At 39.3% G+C, this 22,618-nt stretch overlaps 1 protein-coding gene across 3 annotated transcripts in view; it reads left to right on the top strand.

Annotated features, from left to right (window-relative positions):
- UNC79 (unc-79 homolog, NALCN channel complex subunit) overlaps positions 1–22,618 on the top strand; it is a 202,209-nt gene that overhangs the window by 147,261 nt on the left and 32,330 nt on the right. For all 3 annotated transcript variants that reach the window (XM_064292905.1, XM_064292906.1, XM_064292907.1), the window contains 7 exons: positions 1,147–1,185; positions 5,570–5,682; positions 5,800–5,885; positions 6,725–6,898; positions 9,088–9,156; positions 12,743–12,853; positions 21,450–21,554. In XM_064292905.1, coding sequence (XP_064148975.1) covers positions 1,147–1,185; positions 5,570–5,682; positions 5,800–5,885; positions 6,725–6,898; positions 9,088–9,156; positions 12,743–12,853; positions 21,450–21,554 — 697 coding nt within the window. The remainder of the gene's footprint in view (positions 1–1,146; positions 1,186–5,569; positions 5,683–5,799; positions 5,886–6,724; positions 6,899–9,087; positions 9,157–12,742; positions 12,854–21,449; positions 21,555–22,618) is intronic.

Below are 22,618 nucleotides of genomic sequence, written 5' to 3' on the forward strand. Positions count from 1 at the left end.
CGGAAACCCTGGTTGGGTAGTGGTTAAGTGCTACGGCTGCTAATCAAAGGATCGGCAGTTCAAATCCGCCAGGCGCTCCTTGGAAACTCTATGGGGCAGTTCTCGTCTGTCCTATAGGGGCGCTATGAGTCAGAATCCACTCCATGGCAATGGGTTTTTTTTTTGTTGTTGTTATCTTTACAAAAGCAGACTGCCACATCTTTCTCCTGCTGAGCAGCTGGTGAGTTTGAACTACTGACCTTTTGGTTAGCAGCCTAGCACTGCTAGGCACCCCCGTTAGGGCTCCCTTACTCTTAGATCCTTCTTAAAATTTACCCTATATGGTTTTCTAAGTATAAAATGATATTTGCTGCACCCTAATTATGGTTTACTTCATTTCCCAATGTTCATGTATTTGTTACAGTGTCATTAGTAGGACACAGCCCCATAACCAAAGCAAATGGGAGTGGTGTCTCTGTTGCTAGATGGACCCTCTGGTCCTCTCCACCTGGGTTCTTGGCTTAACTCACTCTTGTAGTCTTAAGAAAGTAAATAAATTTGCAGCAAGCATTCCCCTTATTTGTTTCTTCAATATCGTACTTACCAAGGCACGTTCTTCTAAATCCACCAATTTAGTAATCTACTTTCTGCATACCTATAACCATATACCTTTTAAAAATTAAATGTTATATATTGATCTCTTAAGACATTTTTCTCAATACAAATAGAATTCTCATCATTATCAACTCAACACTTAGCTAGCAAATACCTGTTACCTATTTTACTATATTATAGAGACTTTTACAGTTCATGATTTGTTGTAGTTAGATTTCAGAAGTCCTATACAAAGACATGAATTCTGAATTGAGTTAATATGGGAATGAAGTGGATCAAATGTCTAACCTCGCTGTAGAGGCCATTTTGTAGATTAGCCTGGTGGTAGAAAACCAACTTACCTTCATGCTAAGTGGAAATGGAAGTTTCTGACATGGTGCAGAAAGTAGGTCTCAGGGACTGACTACTGAGTGGGCCCTCAGTCCCTGGTCAAGGAAATTATACATGCCTCCCCATCTAACCCCGAGGCTCAACAGATCCTACACAAGTCCTCATGCATTTCCTCATGAAGACCCAAGATATTCTTGTGACTCTGTTTACCTTATTTCCTAGGTTGGCGTCCAGCACTACTTTTTCTAATCAAGCAGAAAGGTAAGGTCCTAAATGGAGCCCAAACCTCACCTCCTGTTTGTCCCCTGTGTGTGTTCATCCTACTTCTAAAGCACTGAAGTGTACACCATGGAAGAAATTTTATTAGGTTCCAGTCCCAACGCTAGTTCCATTTATGTGAAGAAAAAGCAAAGTCACAGACAGCAGTAGTTGTTCATTTTCTGCTCAGGCCTTGATTCGTTTACTCAGTCAAGAAATAATTTTAAGTCCACTGTGTGCCAGCCACTGTGCTAGATACTTAAGACACCATTAAGGGCAAAACTGACATGGTTCCCACCTTCATGGAGAGGCAAAGGCGAGTAAGAGATTCACACAGATTTTTAATTGTAAACTGTGGTAAGTGCTGTGAAGAAAATACACAGAGTGTTATGAGACTTATATGACATTTATTCATTCAGCAAGCATTTGTTGACTGCTAGACACGATGGTTGTTAACAAACAGCAAATCTCAACTCTTGTGGAACTTACATTCTAGTTGAGGAGGCAGACAATAAGCAAATTAACAAACAGTTTAATTTAATGTCATTCTTGTTAAATGCCATGAAAAATAACACAGCAGAGGCAGGGGATAGAGGGTGACTGGGAGTGGTATCTTAGATGTACTGGTCAGAGAAGGCCTCTCTGAGGAGGTGATATTTGAATAAAGTGAGGGAGTGAATCATGCAGCAATTTATGGAAAGAACATTCCAGGCAGAGGGAACAGGAAAGGCCAAGGCTTTAAGTCAGGAGCATGCCTTGTAGATGAGAGGAACCAGACCAATGTGGTGGGCAGACATAAATGTACTTTCCCTTATGTACTTCAGCATTAATTTAAGTTCAATTTTTGTTCATAGCTTTTCCTTTTGTTGCAAAATCTACATACAAGGAAGTACACAAACCTTAAGCGTCCATTCACTGAGTTTTGACAAACGCATTCACTTGTGTAATCCAAACCCTTGTCAAGATATGGGCCACTGCGGTCACTCCCAGAAAGTTTCCCCACGCACCTTCCCAGAGTTTCATATAAATGGAATCATACTCTGCATACTCTTTTGTGTAGGGCTTCTTTTACTCAGCATAATATTTTTGAGATTTGTTCATGTCGTTGCATATATAAGTAGTTTGTTTCTTTTCTAGAGCGGAGTAGTGGCCCATAGTTTATTTATTTTCCTGTTGATGGACTTCAGGGCTGTTTCTAGATTTGGGCTATGAACATTCTTATATAAATCTTTTTGTAAACAAATGCTTTCATTTCTTTTGTCTAAGGAAGAGTTGTTTGTCTAAGAAAGAATCCTTTGCCTACTCTCAAGTCATGAAGATGTTCTCCAGTTTTCCTCTAGAAGCTTTATGGCTTTAGCATCTCTACTTAGGTCTATGGTACATCTCAAATTAATTTTTATGTGTAATGTGTAGTAGAGGTTGGACTTCTTTTTATGCATGTAGATATGCAATTATTTCAGCCCAATTAAAAAAATAAAAATGACTTCCTCTTTCCCATTGGATCACTCTGGTTCTGTTGAAAATCAAAAAACCACTTAAGGCTGAGCTCCTTATGTTGGTCCATTGTTCTATTTGTTGATCCTTACACTGACTTCACACTGTCTTGATTACTGTAGCTTTATTCTGTCTTGAAGTCAGGTAGCATGACTTCGGTCGTCTTCTTCAAGATTTCTTCCTTATAAATTTTAGACTTAGTGTCTTGATTTTGACCAGAACAAAAAAGCCTACTGGAATTGCATTGAAACTATAAATCAATTGACATCTTAAAAATACTGAGTTGTCTAATTTGTGAACAGTACTCTCAGTAATGTGTTGTGGTTTTTAGTGTAGAAGTCTGCCCATCTTTTGTTAAATATATTCCCAAGAATTTTATGTGGCTTACAAAAAAAAAAAAAACAACTTTATTGTGTCTTTGGTGAAGGTTTACACAGCAGTTTAGGTTCCCATTTGACAATTTCTACGCAAATTATTCAATGACATTGGTTACATTCTTCACAATGTGTGAACATTCTCATTACTATTTCTGTTCTGGTTGTTCTGTTTCCATTAATCTAGTTTCCCTGCCTCCTTACCTTCTCATCTTTGTTTTAAAGTAATTGTTGACCATTTGGTCCCATGTAGATGATTTTTTAAAGGAGCCCAGTACTCATGGATGATATTCTTTATTTTGTGAGCCAATCTGTTATTTAGCTAAAAGGTGACCTCAGGGGCTAATTTCAATTCCAGGTTTAAAAAGTACCTCTGGGCACTAGTCTTGGGGAGTCCTCCAGTGTCAACTGGTCCAGTAAGTCTGGGTTTTTTAGGAATTCAAGGTTCTGTTCCACATTTTTCTCCCATTCTATCAGGATAAGTATTTTGTGTTTTTTAATGCTAATGTAAATGGAATTAAAAAAAAATTTCACTTTCCAATTTTTTTGCTGCTGGTATATAAATATATAATTGATTTTTCTATATTAACCTTGTATCCTTGCTAACTTCTCTGATTTGTTCTGCTAGTTGCTCTGTAGATTTCTTAGGATTTTGTACATAAAAAATCATATCATTCGTAATTAGTGACAGTTTTGCTTTTTCCTTTTTGATCTTTATACCTTTTACTTCTTTTTACTGACTACTTGCAATGGCGAGGGCCTCCAGTACAGTAATAGAGTGTGAGAGTAGGCACCCTTGCCTTGCTCCCCATCTTATAGATGAAGTGTTCAGTCTCTCACCATTAGTTATTATCTCAGCTCTGGGTTTGTTATAGCTGCCCTTTATCAGTTCGAGGATGTTCCCTTATATTTCTAATTTACTGGGAGTTTTTTCATGACTGTGTTGAATTTCGTCCAGTGTGTTTTCTGTATCTACTGAAATAACTGTATGGCTTTTTCTTTTACTCCTTTAATATGTTGAATTCCATTGATTGATTATCGAATGTTAAACCATTCTTACATTCTTAGGGTCAACTCTGCTTGTTCGTGATGTACCATCCTTTTTTAAAAATAATTTTATTTTTGGTGAAAATATACACAGCAATACCTGCTCCCGTTCCACAGTTTCTAGACACACTCTTCAGTGACATCGGTTAAATTCCTCACCTCATGTCAACATTCTTGTTATTTCTTTTCTAGTTGTTTCAATGCACTTCCATTTACTTCATCTCTCTCCCCTAGTCTTCTCATCTATGCTTTAAAATATCTGTTGATCCTTTGGTCTTATATGATTTTTTTATTTTTAAAGGAACGCAGTACTCAAAGGTGACAAACTTCACTCTTTGGGCTAAATTGTTACTTAGTTTAAAGGTGACTTCAGGGGATAGTTTCAATTCAAGGTTTGAAGAACAACTCAGGGCCGTAGTCTTCGGGACTCTTCCAGACTTAATAGGTCCAGTATGTCTGGATTCTTTAAGAGTTTGAAGGTCTGTTCCACATTTTCCTCCATTTTTATCAGGATTTCTCTATTATGTTCCTAATTAGAACGTTCAGTAGTAGTAGCTGGTCATCATCTAGTCCTTTTGTGCGCTATCCTTTTTAGCTATGGTTGGATCCAATGTTCATGAGGACTATTGGTCTTTTTTCTCTTTCTTTTTTTTATTGTAATGGCATTGGCTACTTTTAGATTTAGCATATGGCATCCTCATAAAGCAAACTGGCAAGGGTTCCCTCTATTTTCTGAAGTTTGTGTAAGCTTGGTGTTAATTCATCCTGGAGAACATTTTTGACTTCCAGCTTGAACCAGCATTTCAGGGTAGACATGGCATAATGAAACATAATGAAGGAGAGACTTTTCACTCTTTATCCATTTGGGTTCTTTGGTTTCCCTTCTCTTCCTTTAGTAACTTAGCCCTAATCACCTCAGGAAACATCCCTTCTGGCACTTTGCTCTAAGGGTCAGGGCCACATAAAGGTCTCTGGGCTCCTTTTTTAATGTGCGGAGGTGGTATAGGGAATAGAAGAGAAAATGGCATCTGTCCAAATCCTAGCCTTTTACAGGTGCCAGTTCAGATGCTCCATGAAAACTTCCCAGGTCTCCCAGTAAGAATGAACACCTGCCTCCTTAGAGCAGCTCTCTCTCTTAACCAAAGACACTTTCCTGGGAGGATCTTGCTGGTAACCAGTGTCCTGTGTTCTAACCCTGACTATCTCTGGACACATGGACTTAGTGGGTCACTTTTTCCCTCTGGGCCTGGAATAAGTCTGGACAGCTCTGGCACTTCATCGTTCTCCCTTTCTAAAAACTTGTTGTTTATGAAGATTAGGTGTAACTAGACTATTTCATCTCGTGGATGAAAATGACAGTGAGATATCCTGTAAGAGGATTGGTATATAAATGCCTAAACTCTAAAAAGCTGTATGAGCAAATGATTGTTGGCTCATGACTCCTTGTTTTTTCTCTGCCTGTTAAACCCCAGCATGATGGTTCCTGGCAACGTGGCGGGCGTGGCCAAGCAGTTCCTGCGCTGTGTCTTCCATCAGCTGGCACCCAATGGCATCTTCCCACAGCTGTTCCAGAGCACCATCAAAGGTACGCCGCCCATGGGGGACCCAGAAGCTGCAGGCTGGGCTAGTCGTTCCCAGACGCTGCAGGCTGGGCTAGTCGTTGAAGCCTCGGCGCTACTAAACCTGACTGTTGGCTTTCCAGATGGGACTTTTTTACGGACCTTAGCCACTTCCCTGATGGACTTCAACGAGCTGAGCTCCATCGCTGCACTCAGTCAGCTCTTGGAGGTAGGTTTGCTTTAGTGATGCTCTAAGCCCCAGCTGCTTTTGAGGTCCATATTTCTCTTAGTCACCCTGTGTAGTACTGCCGAGGAAGAAATTCAAAGTCATTTAATTTAAAAAGTACCAAAACATTGGAAAGTGTCAGTTGGACATTACTGTTCCAAAACAATGGACTCGAACACCCCAGTGATCATGAAGATGGTGCACGACCAGGCAGCGTTTTCTTATGTTATACTTAAGGTTTCTGCAAGTCGTTGCCAACTCGACAGCAGCTAACAACAATGCTGTTTGTTTGTTTTTTTCAAGCTGTACACTTTCAACTAAGTGGTGGGAGCCAGGCCCTGAGCCCTCACCTCCACAGAACCAGTTGACTTTTGGAACTTGGAGTTGTGGGTAGAGGAGATTGGATTCAAGCGTCCACCTCACTGCTGGTTAGCTCTCTCAGTGAGCTTGGGGGCTTGCTGATTGCAACAGGGAACCTGCTGCTCCTATAGGCCTTACTCCCAGTTTCTGGCCTGGGGAATTCTTTCCAGCAAGCATCTTATTCATCCTTGTGTCTTCTTAGGACCTAGCCACGCCAACAGTAGGTGTTAGAAGATGCTTCTTCTTGCTCACGTTTTACTCTCCCTCACTGAGCCAAGATCACTAATTTTTTCCCCCAAGTTTGTCTGAACTTGTCAGCTTTTTCTGTCTCCCTCCTGCCTGTTACAATGGTTGGCCTACAGTAGGCACTCAACACATGCTTATAGCATGAACATGTGAGTTTTAAACTGATCGTCACCAAGTAGCTGTATGAGTTCCCATGCTGTCTCAGCAGTTGATTGCCTATGCTTTTGTGTTTTTAGGGTCTAAATAACAAAAAGAATTTACCAGCAGGGGGTGCTATGATACGCTGTTTGGAAAACATTGCTACCTTCATGGAAGCTTTGCCCATGGATTCTCCTAGCAGCCTCTGGTCTACAATCAGCAACCAGTTTCAGACATTCTTTGCCAAGCTGCCTTGCGTTTTACCTCTGAAGGTAAGATAAGACCAGGATTTCATTTGATGCTTTTTCTACTGTTTACAGATACTTCTAAAAGTTTTGCTTACCGAGAACAATACAAGAAGCAGGGTCTTGGGTGTTTTAATGTATTACCAAGGGCTGTAAAGCATCTCTATCAGCCACTGAGTGCAGAAAATTATTTAGATTGTTTTCTCCAATTGTTGCAGAATAACAACAATGTGCAGTGAGCAGTTTTGGCTCAGTTACCGCATATATGTCCAGTTGATTGAAACAAAGGTCAGAAAGACATTAGTAGATTGTGTTTATCTAGAAATTTTCCTCAGGTAGATATTACTTAAATAGATAAATGGTTTTGTCTGAAAGGAGCCCAGAATGTAAAGTATCAGTTTTAGAGAATTATCTGAAGGGAAATGATTGCTTGTGTGTTTGCGAATAAAGAACTTGCAAGACCAACATGTTATTTCTGGTTGACTTTATCTTGTAGTTTTTTTTTATCTTGTTACCATCTCTCCATGCTATGATTCCTGTCTACCCATGAATCTGAGTAGCTGAATAAATCCAAACAAGGAGGAACAGCGCTTTGATTCAAGTACACACATTTTAAGGTGGCATATAGAACCTCTCTTGGACCAGAGAGCCATCCAGGGCCATTCATTGCTAAAGAAACACACACTCCGAGAGAAGGAGTGGGGCAGGTGGGGCAAGTCCAAATGCCAGAGTTAAAATATTTTACTTGAACACTGACCATTTGGAAAGGCTGCCAGGTGTAAACAACTGGTGAGCCTAAAATTTCGTTAACAGTCAGCCCTGCCTCTAGGGGATATTGCATGCCAGGTTAATGAGCAGAGTGAGATGAGACAATAGCGGGAATTGAGACCCTTGAGTACTAGAAAGCATCATCTCTTCCAAAGATGTAAGCTGCCACCCCATGCCAGCTAATTGTTGTTATGTGGGATTGCAGGCTTGGCGTTGTCAGATCTTCCCCACTTCTTTTCAAGATGAAATTTCCTGATTTTAACCCTGGTGGGGTAGTGGTTAAATGCTATAGCTGCTAAGCAAGAGGTCAGCAGTTTGAATCCACCAGGCACTCCTTGGAAACTCTATGGGGCAGTTCTACTCTGTCCTATAGGGTCGCTATGAGTGGGAATCGACTTGACGGCAGCGGGTGGGTTAGGTGAGATCTGAGATCTGGGCACTGCCTCTAACATCTTCTGCCCTCCTCTCCCCCCACCATGTGAAAAACTTTTTGTATTTTCTCATCAATTTAGAGAAGTGGTTCTCACATTTTTAATTTGCACCAGTATCCCCAGAAGGGCTTGGTAAAACACAGATTAGTGGAACCTACCCCCACGTCTTGATTTAATAGGATTGGGTGGAGCCTGAGAAATTGCATTTCTAACATGTTTCCAGGTAGGGTGCATGCTTGGAGAACCACTGGCTTAGTCTGTGTCGTCTTAAAGAGGTTGGTGTCATACCCAGCTGCAGGTGTTTAACTGTGTCCTGCTATTGGGAGATTCTAAAAATGTTAAATAACCTAATTCTTTATTCTTGCTGTAACATTTTCCCCACATCCCACTGAACTCAATTTAAAAAATGCATTTTGATGTGGAACCTTGCCATAATAGATTTGTGAGGCACGATTTTCTGTTGTAGAAATTTTATTGCATTTTCTCAAGTTTTTGTCATTATCTTTTAGTCGTAGAGAAAGGGTAGATTAAACTAGTTCGTAGAGAAAGGGTAGATTAAACTAGTTCCTGTGCGGACTAATGAGCCTAATGGTTGAACAGATCTGAGTAATTTTTTCATTTTTCCCCGACATGGCCTCTCAGCAATTAGTGTACCTCTTTAGAGTTGGACATAGTTGATATCTAACTATTCAGATGTCAGTCCATCTCTTCATCCAGTTATCTATTCAGTTTTCTGTCTGATTTAATTTTACATTTTTCTTTGAGAAAAGAAAGCTTAGGAGCTGTGCTTAATTATTTAATTGATTAATATTGTTTCATTATGTAATTAATTATTTAATTATTTTTAACTCAAGAATAATTTTTTTCAACATGAACAAATGGCACGGGACAGCTGCAGAGAGGCAGTTATGCTTCAGGTTTTTTTTTTTTTTTCTAACGATGTGCTTAAAGGATGTATTTCAAGCAAAAGAAATGTTAAGAAAGACATTGACATGCCTTTCTTATATTTGTTTACAGTGTTCTTTAGATTCCAGTTTGAGAATTATGATTTGCCTCTTGAAGATACCCACTACGAATGCCACAAGGGTATGTATGTTTCAGAAGAAAACAACCAGTTGGTTATTAAATTATTATGTAACCTAAAAAGACAGACATGTAGCGGTGCTGAAGACACAGTTACTGCACACTGGATGCTGCACTTTCAGCCTCTTTTCCTCTCCTGCTGCTAGGTCAGTGACTAGCACGAAGAGGTCTAGAACATCACAATACCATTTTTTAATAATAAGTCTTCCCAGTCCTTAAAAAAGTAGGAGTCCTGGTGGCACAATGGATAAGTGCTCCACTGCTAACCGAAAGGTGGGTAGTTCAAACCCACCCAGTGGCTCTGTGGGAGAAAAGACCTGGTGATCTGCTCCCATAAAGATGATAGCCTAGGAAACCCTTTGGGTAGTTCTTCTCTGTCCTACGTAGTCCCTATGAGTCGGCAGCACACTGCAGCAAGAACACTTCCCAGTCCTGAGCCACGCCCACAGATCCGTCCTCCATTCTACTGACAACAAGGTGATCCTCCTAAGCTTAGATGTCACCATGTTAATTCCTTACTGAAAAATCTTTGCTGACTCTTTATTGTTTTCATGGTAACGTCCAAATTCCTTAATATGGCACACGGGAGATACTTCACAACAGCCTACTTTTCCTGTTTAATCTTTAGCTAGCTTGTCCTATTCTCATGCCTGTGCACTTTTGTAATAATTATTACTGTCATCATCAAAACAACCACAGCCATTTGTTGAACACTGACCATATGGCAGGCGTTGTGTTAAGTGCTTTACATATATAATCATATTTAATTTCATACGTCCTTGCCTTTGCCTTTGCTTGGAAACCCTGGTGGCGTAGTGGTTAAGAGCTGCAGCTGCTAACCAAAAGGTCGGCAGTTTGAATCCACCAGGCCCTCCTTGCAAACCCAATGGGGCAGTTCTACTCTGTCCTGTAGGGTCGATATGAGTCAGAATCGACTCAATGGCAGTGGGTTTGGTTTTGTTTTTTGCCTTTGCTTAGGCCATGTGCTTTGCCTGAAATGCTTTATATCCCTGTCTCTGTGGTGGGCTTCTCATTCTTCAAGATCCCATGTAAGTAAAAATGCTCATATCCTCTGAGGCAACTTCCTCCTGTAGCAGACCTCACAGTACTCGGTAGAGATCTCTATATTAGTGCTTAAATTGCACTGAAGTCTCCCAGTGAACCTGTGAGCTTTATGAAGTACAGTACTGTGTTTCATTTACCTTGGTTTTCCTGGTGTTTCTGGGCTACATTATACGCAGTGGTGCAATAATCTGTAACTTCTAGTTAATACACTAACAAGGCTCGTCTCCTGCAACTATTTCCCTTGACTGTGTTTTCACAGACTCATGGAGTATTTATACTGGAAAGTTGCTTAGAGATCATTTGGCCCAACCTACTCATTTAAAGATTAAGGAAACACATGCTCAGAGAAATAAAGTGTCTTGGTCAAGGTCACATAGTTGGCTGGTGGAAGATTTGAGACTTCATCATAGGTCCTTTGATTCCAAGTTCCTTGTTGTTGAACCACATTTCCCCATCACTATGCTACCAAAAACCCATTGCTGTTGAGTTGATTCCAACTCATAGTGAACTCACAAGACAGGGTAGAACTTCCCCATAGGGTTTCCAAGGCTGTAATCTTTACTGAAGCAGACTGCCACATCTTTCTCCCTCAGAGCAGCTGATAGGTTCAAACTGCCGACCTTTCGGTTAGCAGCTGGGCACTTAACCGCTGCACCACCAGGGGCCTCATTACCATGCTACTCTGATAGATGTAAGAGCAAGTTTTTATACAGGCTTGAATTCAGGTTTCTCTTTTTAATCAATAAGAATGCATTATATAGCAACTTGAGACATATTTCAGCCCCCATTGTCTACATTTCAAGGCAACATTTATACATAGCAAAGAGCACTGAATTGACAGTACTATTTCAAAGAGTTTCTTCAAGACCTTCTATATGGAAATCACTACATGAGTTTCTGTGGGGGATACAAACCAGTTAAAGACATAATATTTATCTTCAAGGGCAAGCAACATGTAACAAATTCATTTTGTATCAGTAAGGAAATAGAAGCTAAAAATGCTTGTATCTTTTGATTTAATCATTCCTTTTCTGGGAGCCTATTCTAAGGAAGAAAATGAAAATGCAAATACCGTGCACAAATATATTTACTAGGATGTCATTTAAAATAACATTTGACTTGCTTTTGTGGCCATTAAAAGGGTAATTATGAAGAATTTAACTGGCATTGGAAAATTCTTACGTTACATAATAACATATAGAGCTGTATGCATGTAAGATTTCAACTAAGTAAACTGGTATGTATAGGAAAAGAGAAATATATCAAGAAGTTATTACTAGGTGGTGATGTGGGTGACTTTTACTTCCTCTCCTTTTCTACATCTCCTAAGTTTGCACACTGAGCTGGTATTACTTTTATAATCCAGTCAGTAAGGACTAAAGAGGTTGAGAAGTAGTGGGAATCACGGCATGGAAGTCCTTCAGAGCCCAGTTAAAATCCTGTCTTTTCCGCAAAGTAATTCAACCTCTGGAAAAAAAGCCCTGGAACTTGGGTTTGAATTCCATTCAATAGCTGTATGGCCTTAGGCAAGTTTCTTAATTTGCCTACTTAATCACCTCATCTGCAGAATAGGAATATGAAATTTTCAGAGGGTCAACCGTGAAAATCATAGCTAACACTGATGGAGGGCCAACTTTGGCCAAGTGCTTTTCATACATTATCTCCTCTAATTTTCACAACAACCCAAATGAGGTGGAAGTTCTTATTGTTCCCATTTTACAGAGGAGAAAACTAAGTTGCAGAGAGGTTAAACCACTTGTTCAAGAGCACAAAGAGCAAGAGTTAGAACCCATGTGTGTCAGATTCTAGAGCTTGTGTCATTAACCATTATAGCATACTGTCTCCCCAGGGTAGTTATAAGAAATTTAAATAAGATAAACTATATGGAAGTGTCTAGTTCTGCCTGACATTTAGTAGGTGCTCAATGAGTGTTTTTAAATGACTTAAGAAATCATAAGGAACTAAAACTGACTCTAGTGGGATTCCAATGGGGAAACCAAGAATGAAAATGGCTACCTGATAAAGATTAGCAGGAGGATGGGTTGTGATGAGAGTATGAAGCTAATAGTACTTTGGTACTTACACACAAGGGTAGTTCGCAGTACTCAACAGTGATAACAGGCTTATAGAGGATCTGGATCTGATAAACCCATATAGATGTTTAAAGATCCTGAGAAAGGGAGTGGAAGATCCTAATGCAAACTTCACAGAGTCTTGATTGTTTGGGGGGTGGTCATATGGATAGGGGTGATGTTAGGTAGGTTTGTAAATGATGCCACATGGAAGAACGCGTTCCGCCACCCCAGCTGTACAATGATTAAACCATGCTCTTTGACTTGTTGATTGAAGATGCAGCTCTGTTCTTGTTAGACCAACAGGGTTGCTACACTAGCCTCCTGGCAACAGGTCTTTCAAAAAAAAAAAAAAACCCATTATGTTAAAGTATTATCAGACCTTTAAAACTTTTATTTATTTTTATGAAGGAACCACCAATTGATTTTATTTGACCCCAATCTCATTTCAGAGTTTGTTGGAACCATTTTCAAAACTGCTCAGCTTTGTGATCCAGAATGCCGTCTTCACTCTGGCCTACCTGGTGGAACTGTGCGGCTTGTGCTACCGAGCTTTCACTAAGGTGAGGTCACATCTACTTGTGTTCCCGTGAAATTGAAGACTGAAATATATTCTTTCTAATCAATGTTAAATTCCTGTTGAGCTACTTGCTTCAATAGAGCTGAAAAGTGAGTAATTCTACTGAGGTCTTACAAATGTCATTGGAAGGAAATTCTTTCTACACACATACATACGGTATGTCTAAAGTATGTGAATTTAGAGAGTTGAGGGTCACGTGGATGAAGGGCTTAAAAGGGAAGAGGAATTTTGAATGAAATGAGATGATGGCTGAAATGACCTCTTAAGATCCTCTTCAAGTTCACCATCCCATGATTAGTGGGCAAGCCATCACCACATATCACTTTTATACCCAAAGTAGAAAAATATTGGCTTGTCATTTATAAAACCCTGTGGAGAGCTCTTTCTCTTCATTTGTCTATCTCCCTGGTTCTGGGCTCTTAGCCTCTGAGATTGTAATCTCATCTTTTGTCATCTTGCCTTAATAATGGTTTCTTTATTGTATTATCTTTAGCACTCCTGCCCTCCACTGAGAAAGTGGAAAAGTACTATTTGCCCCGGTGGCTATGGCAGCATTGTCAGAGCTGGTAGGCACTGTTCTCGTGGAAAAGCAGAAGGCAGGACAAACTAGGAGAGTTTCTGTCCTTAAGAACAATGTACAAATGTTACCCTGCCTGTTTCTAAATTTTCCGAGTTTGTTTTCAGTGGGGTCTCTGTTTCTCTTGTACATTCAAAATGCTCTTTTATTCATGTTGCCCACTTCTATGCAGCCTTTATTTTCCTCATAAAAAATCTAATTTTAGTAGGCTTTCATTCTATTTAAGACATCATTTTCCTTTCTTATCATCTCGTGTCCATCCATTCACCCATGTTAAGTGCTCCATGATAACTTGCTCTTTGGTTTTTCTGATTATCAAGGATTGACTACCCCGCCTGGAGCAATATGTTTTTTAACTATCAAGATAATCAGCATTTTTTTCTTCTTTCAAATTCTTCCTGAAAAATAACTTCTTCCTCTTCTCATTAAAAAAAAAAAAATCTGTAAGAGACTGTACCAAATACAAAAATACAACAAAAAGATGTTCTATTTTTATAAGTCATTTAATTTCTTAATTTTCTTTAAGTTTAATTTGTTTATAAATTTTTCTTTGTTTAATTTGTTTATAAATTTTTCTGGAGGAAGAACCGTAATGAGTGCACACTTCCTATATTGTGCGCTATAGGTATTTATTGCCAAGGGCCTTCTAGAGTATGAATTCAAGATATTTATAGTTTTCAGTATTCATTATACATTATAAATTCATTATACATTATATCCCCTCATAATCCATCATAAATTTAGTGGCCTCCCACTTCATATTGTCATCTACCCCTCCTCATTTGTCTAACCTCAAATGACTATTACTTGTAGAAAGCTTCAATCTAGAGTGTTCCTGTCTTCCTCAAGATAATGTGAGATTATTAGAAAGAACAGTCCCTAACTGAGCCTTCACCTTTATGTTATCAAAGAAAAGGAATTTAAAAAGTAAGAGCTCTGGAGACTTCCCTCTCCGGTAATATGGCATTCTAGATAACCTGAAAACTATTGCACTTAAAATACTAGAAATGCTGGCTGAAATGTAATAAACATGATTTTAAATGTATAGCTAATTTTATAAAAATGCAAGGGGCAAAGATGAAGAGGGAATTGAGAACCAGAGTGGTAAGCAAATGAGCAGCCTTAGGGCAAGAGAGTTGCTTGTTCTGGTAGTTTAGTGGTGCGACTTTAAAGCCCACATCAGGGAAGGTGGGTGTGGGCGCTGAGCCATCCCCAGCACAAGGTCAGAAACTCTGGAAGGTCATACTTGGTAAGCGGGTGGTCTGGGGGAAGAAAATATAAGGAGGTGACAAAGAGTGGTATCTGTCTCAGCCTGGAAACTGGGGAGAAAAAAAATTCATAGACTTCCTTATGATTAGTAAATGTGGGCCAGTCTTCAGATACTTTGGAGCTTGACTTTACCTCCATGCTCTGGAAGCTCTCAAACTGAAAAGACAAATAGCGTTGTTGCTGAGCTGGTAATAACCTTGGAGTGTCTGGCAAAAGTAAGCTCAAAAGCAAGCCTCTAACCTCTCAGTTCCTCTAGTGAAAATCCTGATAACATGAGCTGACAATCTAAAGTTACAAAACACATGTAGAAATAATCTACCATGAGACAGGTTAGCAGAGTCATCAAACAGCAAGATTATTCCTCTAAAACTTCCAATATTAGAACTATCTGATAGAGACTGTAAAGACTACTTTAAGCACATAAACAATGAATCAAAAACATGAGAACATATCTAGTCACTTAAAAAAAAAAAAAGAAAAGAAGAAGAACAGTTAGATTTGGGCCAAGTAGAAATCTTAAAAATGAAAAATAGTCACAGATATAAAAAACTCAATGGACAGTTAAATAGCAAATTGGACACAGCCAAAGAGAGCATTGGTGAAATGAGGGCTAGATCTGATGAAATTCTGTAGAATGCATCCAAGAGAGATAAAGAGATAAAGGGTATAATGAGAAGATCTAACATACATCTAATAGTGTTTTAGAGAGGGGAAGTAGGATTTTTATAAGTTCCAGAATTGATGAAAATTATTAATCCTTAGGTTCAGGAAGCACTTTGAGCCCGAAAAGTATTAAAAATAAACTAAATTTGAATCTGCCCATGGCATAGTCTACATAAGTAGGTACAGCTTAGAAGAACAGCCAAGACAAAATATGTTAAGAGCAATCAAGAGAAAACACTCAATAGATAGATGGACAACAGTCTTCTCAATAGCACAAGGGAAGCTAGAGCTTAATGGGAAAATGTCTTTAAAATGATAACAAAAAAATAACTGTCTGCCTGAAATTCTCTACCAGCTCAACTATTGTTTAAGAGTAAAGGCTAAATAAGTATACTACTAGGAGAAATGAAAGCGGAGAATACCAGAAAGATATTTACCTGTGTTTTATTGACTGTGCTAAGGCATTTGACTGTGTGGATCATAACAAATTATGGATAACATTGCAGAGAATGGGAATTCCAGAACACTTAATTGTGCTCCTGAGGAATCTGTACATGGATCAAGAGGCAGTCGTTCGAACAGAACAAGGGGATACTGCATGGTTTAAAGTCAGGAAAGGTATGCGTCAGGGTTGTATCCTTTCACCATACCTATTCAATCTGTATACTGAGCAAATAATCCGAGAAGCTGGACTATATGAAGAAGAACAGGGCATCAGGATTGGAAGAAGACTCATTAACAGCTTGCATTATGCAGATGACACAACCCTGCTTGCTGAAAGTGTAGAGGACTTGAAGCACTTACTGATGAAGATCAAAGGTCACAGCCTTCAGTATGGATTATACCTTAACATAAAGAAAACAAAAATCCTCGCAACTGGACCAGTAGGCAATATCATGATAAATAAATACGAAAAAGAGTCAGAACTGACTCAACGGCACTTAACGCCAACAACTAGGAGAAAAGGGAATTTGCTCCTAATAGATTATTACTAAAAGATACACTACGGGAAGAAGAAAATTGAACCCAAAAGGAAGGAGTGAAAGTATGAAGGAATGATACTTAAAGGAATTGGTAAAGCATAGAATCTAGGTTATCATTGACAGTATAAAGCAGTAATAATAATGACGACTAATTTGATGTGTAGAAAAACAAGGACACACTAAAATACTGGAAAACAAGAACGTGTAAGAAGGGAGAGGTAGTTGTGGATGGGGATTGGAGTTAAACCATTCTATGTAGCGTTCAGAAGGAAGGCAGAGATAATTAGTAACTCTTAAGAATACATGTAAATGTTTTAAGTATAAACCCTACAGACTAGAAATAGAATGTGTAAGTTCCAAACAAGTAGACAAAAAAAAAAAAGTAATAAAAAGTCAAGACGAAAAGAGAATCATGGAACAAGCTGGAATAAGCACAAATAAGATGATAGAAATAATTTCCAAATATTCCAGAAATCACAATAAATATGAACAGACTAGACTCACCAGTTAAAAGGCAGAAATTATATTACATTCTTAAAATCCAGCTACATGTTATTTATAAGACATACCTAAAACACACAGACATAGAGAAAATTTGAAAGAAAAAGGGCTTAAAAAGATACACCAGGAAAATAAAAGTTGAAGTTAGTAAATTGACTTTAAGTTGAAAAGCATTAGTATAAAGAAGGCAACCATATTGATGAGAGGAACAACTCACCAGGAAAATGTGTGGTTCTAAAACTATATACATCTAATAACATAGCATTAACATGTATAAAACTAAAATTACAAAAAGACTTCCCAATCATAAGGAAAATTTTAACACATTTCTTTCAGTAACTGATAGATCAAGCAGAAAAAAAATTAAGAAGTCTTTAGAAGATTTCAACAATACAATAAGCAGATTGGATCAAGTGATCATATAAAGAATCTTGAAGGGCAATAGGGGAAAGGAAAATTATAGGCCAATTATATTTCATAGAAGCAAAGTTTCTGGATGAATAATATTAAATCAGTGCATCAAAAAAAAAAATAATGCATCATGAGACAGTTGGTATTTTCCTGAAATATAAGAGCAGTTCAATTATCTATTAATGTCACTGAGGAGCCCTGGTGGCACAGTGGTTAAAGTGCTTGGCTGCTAACCGAAAGGCCAGCAGTTTGAACCCACCAGCTACTCTGCAGGAGAAAGATATGGCAGTCCGCTTCCATAAGGATTTACAGCCTTGTAAACCATATGGGGCAGTTCTACCCTGTCCTATATGTTCGCTCTGAGTCAGAATCGACTCGACAGCAGTGGGTTGTTTTTTTTTTTTTAATTATTATCACCATGTTACCAGATTAAAGAGAAAAAATTTTATCCTTATTTCAACAAGTGCAGGGAAAGCATTCTATATAACTAATCACCCACTTATGATTAAGCTCTTTTCAATCTGGGAATAGAAGGGAATTTCCTTAATTTGATAGAGGATATCTACCAAAAACCTCTAGCAAACATTATACTTAATGGTGAAATGCCAACAGTAGTTCCTTTAAAATTATAAATAAGTCAAGGATGCCCATTGTCACTGCTTATCCTCACTTTTGTGCTGGAGGTCCTATCAGTTCAGCAGGACAGGAAGAAGAAATCAAAGAGATAAGGGTTAACCCGTTGCCATTAAGGTGATTCCGACTCATAGCCACCCCATAGGACAGAGTAGAACTGCCCCCATTCCAAGGCTATAAACTTTACGGCAACAGACTGCCACATCTTTCTCCCAAGGGGTGTCTGGTGGGTTCAAACAGTCTAGTGCTTAACCACTGTGCCACCAGAGCTCCTGGTATAAAGATTAAAAAAGATTAGAAAGGATAAATAAAACTCTCGTTTTTTACAGATGATATGGTTACAAATGAACCCGAGAGAATCTATAGACATGTTTTTAGAACTTATAAGAGAGCTCAGCAAGGATGCTGAGTACAAATGAATATCCAGAAGTCATCTCCCTTTAATATTCAGCCACTAATGACCATAAAAGGTACTTTTAAAAATGACATTTATTGTGACAACAAAAAATAAATCTAAGAAAAAAATGCAAGAACTTTATGGAGTTAACCAGAAAAAATTACTGAAGAACACTAAAGGTCTAAATAAGTGGAAACAGATTCCATGCTCATGGATGAGAACCCGGTATCATAAAGATAGCTAATTCCCACAAATTAACCTTTAAATCTAGTATAATTCCAATAAAAACCCTACACTTTCTATCCTGGTAATGTTAGATAATTTGAAGCTATCCTCTTACTTAAAAAGATAAAAAAACAGTTGAACAAAATATTTTTTGAGAACTTCTAACTAGGTATAGAAGAATTGCCAGGAGAATTATCTGGGAGAACACTGGAATGCAGAGCTGTGAGCATGGCTCCGAAGGCCTTGCTTGCCTTGGGGACATTTATCAATCTGGAGATGTGACTGAGAGGGTGAGCTGCAATTTTGGAAATTCCATGGTGGTTGTTGTATCTGTAAGTTCCGACCCACAGCGACCTTATGTACAACAGAATGAAACACCGCCTGGTCCTGTGCCATCCTCACAGTTGTTGCTATGTTTGAGCCCATTGTTGCAGCCACTGTGTCAATCTATCTTGTTGAGGGTCTTCTTTTTCACTGACCCTCTACTTCACCAATGGGGGTAGGGGGACAAAAGTCAGAATTTGGGAACTGCAAAGAGTGGGTCTCTGATAAACCACCCCCGTTTTTGGCTAGAACCACAAAGTAAAGATAATCCAGAAGTAAACTAGACCCCCCATGGGGACAGTTCAGTGTCAAGTCATGTGGGCAGCCCAAGATAAGATATTGCAAGCCTTGTATGTGTATTAAGGTAACTCTTGAATGTTAGTACTCCCAGATACCCAGCAAAAAACGCACAGAAAGTTCTTTGAAGGAAGATAACATTTTAGGCCTCGAATTATTTCTATAAATAATTTTGCAATATATTATCCAGCACAAAATCAAAGATAATCAGACACATAAGGAGGCAAGATATTACGAGCAAGACTGAGTAGAAAGAAAAGATAATGGATACAGACCCACAGGGACTCTAGTTACTTGATTATGATCAGGAAAGAACACACAGCCTTCCAAGGTGCTTGCAATGTTCTCTTGTTTGACCTGGGTGGTGATTACATGAGTGTTCAATTTTTATCAATCCATTTAACTGTACATTTGTATTTTATATGCTTTTCTGTGTGTATGTTATATTTTACAATATAATATACTGACAAAAAAGGCTTACAAAATTGAAAACAATCCAACATTCCATTAACAGGAGAGCAGATCAATCAATTCTGATGTATTTAACAGTAGAATATTATTCAGCAGTTCAGTTGAAAGTGGTTAAAGCGATTGGCTGTTAACTGAAAGGTTAGTGGTTCGAACCCACCCACCACTGCTCCATAGGAGAAAGATGTGGCAGTCTGCTCCTGCCCTATGGGGCAGTTCTACTCTGTCCTGTAGAGTCACTATGATTCAAGATCGACTCCATGGCAGTGGGTTAGTTTTGGATTTAATTGAAAGAACTAGAACTACATGTATCAATAGGGATAAATTCTAAAAATATAGAGAAAAATTACAGGTTGCAGAAGTGTATGTATACTGTGATACCTTTTATAGGAGGTTTAAAACCTGGTAAACAATAGTATACATTATAATGGAGGTATACATATGTAATAAAAGTATAAAAACATGTATAAAATAATAAGCACCAGCTTCAAAATAGTGGTTACCTTAAGGATGGGAGGAAGGAAGAAAAAAAAGAGAGCACCATATTTGTAGCTTCAACCTGTTTGTGTTATGTTTTATTTATTATCAAAAGGTTGAAGCAAAGCAAAATGTTAAAATTTAACAAAGATGGGTGATTGGTCCTTGATATATTCCTTTCTCCCTATTTCTCTGTGAGCTTGAAACAGTCCATTTAAAAAGAAAGCTCTTTTGAGAGGATGGTTGACTCCTTGGACAGTTGTGCATATTGCTCTCTAAATCGTTTGTGTTGAAAGAAATACTTTTAGATTTGTTTAATTTCAGCAGTTCTTGGGACCTCAAGCAGATAAGAAGCAAATACTGTGCTTTTAATATTTAAAGCTAGCCTATCTTTAATGTCCCTGCCTGGCCGCAAATGGTTAAGCACTAGATTGCTAACTGAAAAGTTGGTGGTTCACCCTCTCTAATGGACCACATCTACCACGGCCTCTACCAGACTGAGTCCAGAACAACGAGATGGTGCCCGGCTACCACCACGGACTGCTCTGACAGGGATCACAATAGAGGCTCCCTGACAGGTGGAGAAAAATGTAGAACAAAAGACTTTTTGGCCTGACAGAGACTGGAGAAACCCTGAAAGAATGGCCCCCGGACACCCTTTCAGTGCAGTAATGAGGTCACTCCTGAGGTTCACCCTTCAGCCAAAGATTGGACAGGCCCATGGAACAAAACAAGATTAAAGGGGCACACCAGCCCTGGGGCAGGGACTGGAAGGCAAGAGGGAACAGGAAAGCTGGTTGTAGGGAACCCAGGCTTGAGAAGGGAGAATGCTGACATGTTGTGGGCTTGTTAACCAATGTCGTAGAACAATGCAGGTGCTAACTATTCAATGAGAAACTAGTTTGTTCTGTAAACCTGCATCTAAAGTACAATTAAAAAAAAAAAAATGCCACTTCCAAAAAAAAAAAGTTGGTGGTTCAAACCCATTGAGCCTCCTAGGAAGTAAGTCCTGTGGATCTGCTTCCAGAAGGTCTCAGCCTTGAAGACCCTATGAAGTGTGGTTCTGCTCTGTACACAGGAGTTGCCGTGAGTCAGCATTGACTCGGGAGCAGCTAGCAACAACAGCTTATCTTTCTCTTTTCCATTAAATTACGTGCTCTCAGTGCATCAGTACAGACATGAATGCCTTTTTTGTTTCTTTTTAGTTTTATTTCTTAAGGACAGCTCATTATATATTTTTAAATACTAGTTTTTATTTCTGATTTGTGAACCTTCTGGAAGCCCTTCCCAACATCAGTCTATTCTCACTGAACGTTGTAGTGGTTGCTTACATTCTTGTGTTTTGTTTTATTAGGAGCGGGATAAGTTCTACTTGTCTCGTAGCGTTGTCCTAGAACTGCTGCAGGCCCTGAAGCTCAAATCTCCTTTACCAGACACAAACCTCCTTCTGCTTGTCCAGGTAGGCTTGAGACTCGCTTCTCACACTTTCCAGGAGCTCCATTTACGTTTGGAAAAACCAAGGAAGCTGTGGGGCACACTGACAAAGCCTGAGATAGGAGATACTACATGTTGTATGATCCATGACCTAATTAATACTGTGCACTTGGCATTTACGTTGGCCTCAAATAAGAAAAAAAAAAGGAGCTATTTTCTTTGTTCCTACTGTGGAACTAATTCTGTGGGGGATAAAAGAAGAATGAAATGTAATTTCTGTCCTTAAGAAATTTGCAATCCAGTATTGGGTTAGGTAGGGGGCTGAGACAGGAATAATGAAGCCAAAAATGGGGGATGAGGCTGAGATGAGGTCTCAACCTGGGATGAGCCAAATCTCTGTGAAGCAGAAAAGAGGGTGAGGGTAGCCAGGCCAGATATTCAAATGGCAGGATGTATTGAGTCCAGCCAGGGTGGGGCATAGGTATGAAAGAATTAGCACCCATGGGAGCTCTGAGGCATGGAGGCTTGAATGCATGCAGGACAGTCTCTGGAGAATTTGCAAAGATTATGTCTTTGGTCATGGGTTGCTTCTGAACGGCTGAAGCCCTTTATCCCTGATGTCCTTAGCTCAGCATCTTAGGCAAGTGTGCAGATCTGGGTAGCCTGAGACAGGCTATAACCAGTGCCATGAAAGAGAGAGAGAGAGAGAGGAAGAAAGTCCTGTGGGGACGTTGTGAGCAGGTGGGATCCCAGCCCATATGGTGTGGAAGTAGGGAGACTTCACGAAGCAAGTGGTATTTGATCTGGGTCACAAAGGATGGATGGGTGCAGGCAAGTGTCTTTGCCTGGGGACCCATGGGGAACAGATTTCAGGATAATGACATGAGGGCAGACTGGAGGAAAAGCAAGCTGGCAATGTCGGAGGAGTCAACAGTGCATCAGGTAGCCTGGGGCCCCATCCCAGGACTAAGGCTGGATTTAAAGACTTGGCTATGAGCTACAATGGAGCCGACATCAGTCAGACGCCCTTTGTAAACTGTGTCACAGCTGCTTCAGTTCTCCCTGATGATCATTAAGACCAATCTCAGT

Source organism: Loxodonta africana, chromosome 10, assembly GCF_030014295.1.
Source record: "Loxodonta africana isolate mLoxAfr1 chromosome 10, mLoxAfr1.hap2, whole genome shotgun sequence".
Taxonomy (NCBI): Eukaryota; Metazoa; Chordata; class Mammalia; order Proboscidea; family Elephantidae; genus Loxodonta; species Loxodonta africana.